This window comes from Henckelia pumila, chromosome 2, assembly GCF_033568475.1.
Source record: "Henckelia pumila isolate YLH828 chromosome 2, ASM3356847v2, whole genome shotgun sequence".
In the NCBI taxonomy this organism is placed as follows: Eukaryota; Viridiplantae; Streptophyta; class Magnoliopsida; order Lamiales; family Gesneriaceae; genus Henckelia; species Henckelia pumila.
Window position 1 is genome coordinate 56,502,614 of NC_133121.1, and position 8,396 is coordinate 56,511,009.

The 8,396-nt window shown below is 31.2% G+C and overlaps 2 protein-coding genes across 2 annotated transcripts; both read left to right on the top strand.

Annotated features, from left to right (window-relative positions):
- The first annotated feature begins 292 nt into the window (after window positions 1–292).
- LOC140885000 (uncharacterized) lies at window positions 293–1,598 on the top strand. The gene has a single exon (XM_073291911.1). The coding sequence runs from the start codon at window positions 324–326 to the stop codon at window positions 918–920; it is 597 nt and encodes a 198-aa protein (XP_073148012.1). The 5' UTR covers window positions 293–323; the 3' UTR covers window positions 921–1,598.
- Window positions 1,599–6,108: 4,510 nt separating this feature from the next.
- LOC140877638 (uncharacterized) lies at window positions 6,109–6,588 on the top strand. Its single transcript, XM_073281177.1, has one exon. The coding sequence runs from the start codon at window positions 6,109–6,111 to the stop codon at window positions 6,586–6,588; it is 480 nt and encodes a 159-aa protein (XP_073137278.1).
- The last annotated feature ends 1,808 nt before the right edge of the window (window positions 6,589–8,396 follow it).

Here is an 8,396-nt window from a genome sequence, read left to right on the forward strand (position 1 = left end):
GACCCATTTCGAAGCGTGATTCAAGGCGATTCTCGCATCCAAGATTTCTTAATTCTTACTCAATATATAAATATAATGGTTCACATTATTTGTGATTCTTGGATTGAAACGTAACCACTAACTTTAAGTCCCCACATCCCCAATTTTATTTTCCTTTTAGTCACACTCAAGTTTTAACTACCATCCCATTAAACAAGCATAAGTATGCAAAAAGAAAAAAAGGTCAAATTACTGCAAAAATCCCTTTACGCGTACTATATATATATATGTCCACAACATTTGGGCACCATATTTTGGAACACAATCAAATCACATATTAGGCCATGGATTGGTTTTCTTGGCTCTCGAAAACAAGCCTAGATCCGTGCTTGGCCTACGAGTATGGCCTAGCGTTTGCGCAAAATGAGCTAGAACAAGAAGATATACCTTACTTCAATCACGAATTCCTCCAAAGTATGGGAATTTCCATAGCGAAACACAGGCTCGAAATTCTCAAGGTTGCTAGCAAAGAAAAGGGCAACTTGCCACATCCCATGTCAAGGATCTTGATAGCGATCAAGCGGACAAAGACGTCGTTTTCCAAGCACTTGCGCACGTGGATGCATCGTAAGGAACCGACCCTCGCCCGCCTCGTCCCTCGTCGCGTTCATAGCGCAAGGTTGACGGATTGCAAGCTCAAGAGGAACAAAAGGCTGAGAGCGGCTAGTAGTGGGAGTGGGACGGGAGGGGCTCCACTTTTGCTGACAAATGGGAGCCCCCTGTTTTTGGCTACTCCAAGAATCAACAGCTTCTCAAGCCCTATGGTGCTGCATGACTTTCAAGACAGACTAGTGGACGGAGACTACGACGAATACTGGTCTCCTGCACTTGAACAAGAGATCAAGTGGAAAACAATGTTTCACAATTTGAAACCAACTTGATCCAAATTTTTTGTTTCTTTCGTTTAACAAGTTCGTCCGCCCCCAAAGTTTGCATAATTACTAGTTCTTGTTTCGGTTTTTCGATGGCGAGACATTGTTTTTTTGGCCCTCCCATCCTAGATTTTCAACTGTTTTTAGGTTTGCTTAGTATCTTCACTCTCCGAGTTGCGTGATTTTTTCATTCAGATGATTCAATTTATGTTTATGACATAACCAGGCTTCTTGTCTACTACTGCAGCCATATGAATTTCAGTTTCAGGAAGAGCAAGAATTCCAGAGTGAAATTATAATTTTTTATTTTTCATATTTGAATTTAAAAAAAAAAAAAGATTTAAAAGAGTGGGGTGGGGGTCAGGCAGAAATTCCACTTTAGTAAAGAGGGTCTTTATCGGGCAGGGGTAATGAATATGTCTGCCGCTTTTGAATTGGTCGCCACTTCTTTTGTACCCTAAATTGTCTAGGGGCATTACAGTCATTTCCATGTCTGGTGGAGGCAAATGGCAAATGAATTTTTTTAGTTGGCGTAGCTTTTTTGATATAATTGTATCTCAAAGTCGAATTAAGTGTTTTAGAAACTATCTCAAATACTACATTAACAATTGATATAATTTGGGCTGTAAGTCATCGATATTTGTAAGTCTAATTCTTGTAATTCTTAAACTAGACTGAAAAAAAAAAAAACTAGACTGAAAAATTATTACTTTGTATATTAGTGGTTATAACAGAAGTTCCAGTCTTTTAGATATTGTTTAATTTAATCTTTAATATTAATTACTTCTCATATAGAAATAGATGCTCCATCTTTTTTTTAAAAATATATATACACATAATGGGAATATTGTAGGGATTTAAAACCTTATCTGAACTACCGTGGGATTTTAATTCAAGATCTCTGTCACTAAACGGAAGATCTTTGGCAGATACTTCATCTGCATGCACTTTGCAAATTTGCTACTTTAGTACATGAGTTAATATTTGAAAGAAAATTAAAATAGTAAATTAAAAGAAATAGGTGTAAATAGATGAGGCCCCTTATTATTATTATTATTATTATTATTATTATTATTATTATTATTATTATTATTATTATTATTATTATTATTATTATTATTATTATTATTATTATTTTTTTTTAAAAAAGGTTATAATAAATAAATTTTAAAATAGAAAAAGATTAAAAGTGCAGGGACCGTCTGTTTGCCAAAAACACCAAACATATATCTTCAAAATGCGAGAAGTTTAGTGCACATAACCCTTCAAATGTTGAGTATGGTAATAGTATAGGTTGCTAGAATTTATGAAGACAATTTGCATTCAAGGAACCTAGCTTCCATTTGGGTTGGTAAACCGACAACAAATTTCAATCCTAACTAGCTAGATTAGGCCAACAATCTTGAAAATTAGTGCTCAATGTTTATCTAGCGTGTATTGGTTCTAGACTTTTAATGACTTTTGTAAAGTTTAAAAGTCTAGAGGTATTCAATCAAAACTTTTATATACTCCATAAAAGTTTTGTGTTATTCAAGATGAACATTTGTAGAGTTTTAAAAAGTCATGTGGTATTCAAACTTGACTTTTAAAAACTCTACAAAAGTCTAGATGTATTCAAAATGTTAATAGACTTTTAAAGAATCCATGGAATTCTATTAAGTACAAGAATTGAAACATAAGGCACAAAAATAAAATGTCAATAATTGTCTTGGGTTCATGCTAAAGATTTGGGTGGACATTTATTAATTTATGTCTACACACTTTGATATCTATTAAAAATAAACTCTATACAAACAATATTCTCATACATGCAACTTAGATTAAAAATAATCTCTATACAAACATTTTTTTCTATTTCAAATTTATAGTAAAATAAAAATTAATAACATCATTATGTGAGATTCTATAAAAAATTTACTTCAATCAAACATATTAAAATTTTGCAGAGTTGCATTAACTGTTTAATTGCAATGAATTTAATATTATTTATCGATTTTTTTAAATCATAAAAAGTTTGGTGGTATTCAAGATGAACATTTATAGAGTTTTAAAAAGGCATGTGATATTCAAACTTAACTTTTAAAAACTCTACAAAAGTCTAGATGTATTCAAAATGACAATAGATTTTTAAAGAATCCATGGAATTCTATTAAGTACAAGAATTAAAGCATAAGGTACAACAATAAAATATCAATAATTGTCTTGGGTTCATGCTAAAGATTTGGGTGGACATTTATTAATTTATGTCTACACACTTTCATCTCTATTAAAAATAAACTCTATACAAACAATATTCTCATATATACTACTTAGATTAAAAATAATCTCTATACAAATATTTTTTTTCTATTTCAAATTTATAGTAAAATAAAAATTAATAACATCATTATGTAAGATTCTACAAAATTTTACTTCAATCAAACATATTAAATTTTGCAGAGTTGCATTAACTGTTTAATTGCAATGAATATAATATTATTTATCGATTTTTTTAAATCATATCAAAAAGTAATAATAAGAAAAAATTTATTTATATTAATAGATAAAAAAATATTTTAAATAAATATAATTATTTAAATATATATATAAATAGAAGTTATTGAAACTCAACTACCAATTCAAAGAAATAATAAGTTTAAAAATCACGATCATAAATTACAAAATTAATAGGCTTTTAAAAAAAGTTTACAAATGTTTGTAAAAGTCATAAAAAACAAATCTGCAAGATTCTGTGAAAATCTTTAAAAGTCTGTGAGATTCTAAAAAAAGTCAGTAAAAGTCTATCAACTCCACAAAAGTTTGTAATTTAAAAAAAATTAATAAATCTCTGTAACGAATACACTAAGTTTTTCGAATATCTTATTATATTATTATAGTAGAGATATTCTAATTAACTAACTTTCAATTAATTTGTGAAGCTTGATTTGAAATCATCATTATATTCTAACTTAATTTTCAATAAAATCAAAATTATTAGGTAAATTAGTCAGTTATATGTCTTCCTCTATTTTAGTCATTAGATATTTTATCATTTTTTGATATTTTTTATTTATAAAAATATCACTCACTATTTTTTTGACGTCAAATGTCACTTTCTTTGTAAAATTGTTATATCTATTTTGTTTTTGTGACTACTTGTTTAGCAAAAAACTATATTTTTTTGTATTTTTAAAAGTTATTTTTATTTTTGTTTTCGTTAAAAAAATGAATTGTATGAGTATGCAACGCGTGCAGCGAAATACTAGTCTAATTATTGAATGCTCGCAAGAATTCTGAGATAAATTGGTGAAATTAGTTTTAGTTCAATTTAGAGAAAACAACATTTTAATGTGAATCTTAACACATATCTCTCTCGATATTGAACCACGTTAAATAAAATATTACGGCATGTCGCTACACCAACATTAAAGATGGTATGATGCTTCTCCTTTCCAAGACAACAGTGAGACTTTCAGGGCCTAATGTGTTGTCTATAGTTATGAATTATAGGATTTTTAATCATTGGACTTAATTTATGTACATGGATATCTATGAGTATTAAATTATCCGACATTTCTTTGGTGTAGTTCATTGGGCTTATTTATATATATATATATATATATATATATATATATATATATATATATATAGCCACTTGCAATTGTGAAATTCTTTGTGCAGCCTTCAAACTACAAGGATTCAGCTTGGTTTCTTTAAGGCCTCGGTTGTAATTTCCTTCTTCTTAAAATTTTTTCTTCTACTTAATAACACGTAATTAAGTAATTAATTATTATCTATTAATATAAAGCCTCATTTAATTTTCTTCTGTTTCTTCCTATCTCATTTTTGCATGCCTTTACCATGGTAGAATGGATTATGGGTTATGTTGCCATCGTTTTCCTTATTCTGGCTCTCATGATGCGGGGTAGACGCCCGACTGCCGTCTCGGGCTTTCTCGCATGGTATGTGTTTCGCTCTCTTCGTTTCTCTCCTGATTGCTTTGTTGTTGCTATCTCTTTTGATTTTCTGCGTCCTTGTGCTTGCTCCTAGACGTGTGTCTTCTTGTCGTTATTTTCTTTGGATGGCTTACAAAGTGCTTCTTAAATTTGGCAACACCGTTTCTGAGACTTCGCGTGTTGGTGTTTCTGCTTCCCCCGTGGCTTCCAATGATTTTGAAAGGAGTTTTAATTACTTGATATTCTCGATCTTAATTATTAATTAAATATTTGATTTTGCTTTCTAGACAAGTTATAATATTTTGCAAATATCTTGTTTATATTTCGAATATCTTGCGAAATATATTTGCCATACTAAAATTATGTCTTGATAAGGTATTTATTAGATATATTAAGTATTCGATATTATCAAGATATGATTTATTATATTTGATAGAGTTTTATTCCTGCTTAATCATGTTTTCTTATTCTTGTAGGACTCTATCTAAGAAAACCTTCAAGACTTCGATTCTAATCTATAAAAGAAGGTTTTCACGCATAAGAAAGACAAGGCTTCAGACGTACAATTGCCTGCGCATAAACTGAAAAATTCCATTGAAGAATTTGAAGATTCTGAAGCAAGGTTTTTGCAACCTTTATTGTTGCATGTCCTCGTATTGCCGTTCGTGTTGAAGACATCAGAGACAATACTGTGGAAACTGTGTTGTTCGAAGATTTGTTGTGGTTCTTCAATTTAGGCTACGGGAGTTGCATCTAATTGTTTTTACTCTGATTTATTTAGGATGCAAGTTTGATTTCTCAACTTGTTGAGAAATTTAGGATTTATTAATTTTTCGTAAAATCACTAGTATTTCTTTGTAAGACTGATCTTACGTTTTCTAGTGATATTTAGCCCTAAGGCACCCGCACGAGTTTTTATACTCGTGCAAAATTATTTACTTGTGTTTTATTTACGCTTTAAATTTTTGCTGCACTGTGTTATCGTTGGTGTTACAACACCAAGCAACACTGCCTGTTTTCACATAACAAACCACGTACAACGTTTCTTTCACGTGGTATCAGAGCCACCACTTGACTTTACTAAGTGTGTTCCTGGTTTTTGTTACAGGTTTGTTATGGATACTCCGTACACGAATGCTGCAATTCATCCACTAATCTTGGATGGAACAAATTACGGCCCATGAAAACTAAAGATGAGAATATATATAAAATCAATAGATTTCAGGGCTTGGCAACATGTGCTTGAAGGTTGGTCTCCACCAATGAGAGACGATGATATTCCTGGACCCAAACCAAGAGCACAATGGACAGCCGATGAGATCACTTCGTCCAATTATAATGCAAAAACCATTAATGCAATTTTTACTTCTGTGGATATGAATATGTTTAATCTAATTGGTACTTGTACTTGTGCAAGGGATGCTTGGGAGAAACTTCAAACTCACTGTGAAGACTCGACAAGTGTTAAGAAGACAAGGATGCGTCTCCTAACTTCAAAATTTGAGAAATTGAGAATGGAGGAAAGTGAGACCATCATGGAATACAATACTAGACTAAAGAGCCTTGCTAATGAAGCATCTGTCATTGGTGATCCTATTTCGAACGAGAGACTTATGTCAAAAGTACTTTATTCTCTCCCAAAAAGGTTTCACACCAAAGTTTGTGTTATAGATGAATCTAAAGACACATCTAAAATGGGTTTGGATGAATTAATCAGCTCTCTTCGCACATATAAGATGTAGATGGAAGTAAAAGATGATCACAAAGGTAAGTCTATTGCTTTTCAAGTGTATAATGATAATTACAATGATTTTTCTGAAGTGAAGCAGGAAGTGAGTAGATCTGATCTCAAAGATGGTTCTATTGTCTTGATCTCAAAAAAATTTACTGATTACCTCAAGGTGATGAAAGAAAAGAATAAAATTGAGAAAAGTGCACAACCATCGAAATTTCCTAGTTTACCTACTTTGGAGAAGCCTCAGAAATCAACTACTGCTCGAGGACCACGTCAAAGTTATGAAGGTAAAATCAGTCCTCAAGTAAAAGTTTTGATAATGTTCAATGCAGGGAATGTAAGGGATATGGACATTATGCGTATGAATGTGCCAATCGACTTCGAAAAGGTATGAATGTTTTCCTGAGTGATGAAGATTCTGAGGAAGAACAAGAAAAGACTGAACAGGTAGATCTTATTTCTTTTACTGTTTTGCTAGAAGGTAAGAAAAATTTTCAGATCAATCCACTCGGTGTAGGCTTCGGTGTTGCAACACTTGGTGAAACATCCTAGAACTACTACTGATTTTTTTTTTTTTATCTCTATCTCTAATTATAAAATAATGAATATAAAAATATATATGCAATACATATATATATATATATACATCAAACTTAAAAATAACTTTTCTTAATTTAATATGCATCTACACGATAATCATAAATAATAATAAAAGTACAAGCATGCAACTAAATATCTAACATTAATTACTAAATAATCATTTTAAAAAATTTCCATAATAAAATTCCTAAATAATATCTCTTTCACAAAAATCCATGAAAACTTAGAAAATAAATACTTAAATCTAAAATCCATGCATATACCAACAATCCAAAATAATAAAACATGTGCGGAAATACATATTTTATATCTCAACATAAATATCGTGATAGAGCTATGGTCACGGGTTCTAGCCGCCTGGATACTCATACGCCCTTGCCGCCAGTCGGGAACACAATAACTTCATTAACATTCCGCTCACCTGCACCATTTAAATCTAGTGATCCTAGAGGCTCAGCACGTTCTATCCTTATATAACAAAATGAAACCACACACAAGCACACATCATATAAAATACGTGAATATAAATATACGTGCATGATCTTAAAATTATATACATATAAACATGAAATAAAATAATTATACTGATTTATCATAATGCTAAACATGTATCATCTTACTTAATAAATCTCATAAAATAACTTATCATGATTTCTTAGTTCTCAACAGGTCGTATCCATGTCGGTGGCATCATACTAAGCGATTGATCAATCTATAAACCAACGTACGCGGTGGTGGGGTTTCCACCTCTGTGCTGCCACTTCACCAGCCCTCTCAGCTGGATCCATAAGCTCATCATACTTATACATCATTAGGAAGGTCACCGGACCCAGGTATCCCGGCCTCCAACCACATCACTTTCCACCTTCACTTCAACTTTCATAAAAATATATTTTTCTTAACATACATTTAAACTTATCATAAAAATTCTTACATGATGCATGAACTAAAATTTTTTTTTATTTATTTCTTTATTTCATGAAAATTCGCCCGTAAATATATATTTTATTTATTTTCTTAAAAATCATACTTATATATCTAATAAAAAAATGCATGCATGAATTAAATATATATTTACGGATCTTTTAATTTTCCAAGGACTTGTTTGAGCTGCTGACCACTTAACTTAAACCTATAAATTCCTAGACTGACACAATAAGTAATTAACCCAACATGACCTGACCCATTAATTCTCATGGACCCCTAGATCCATGT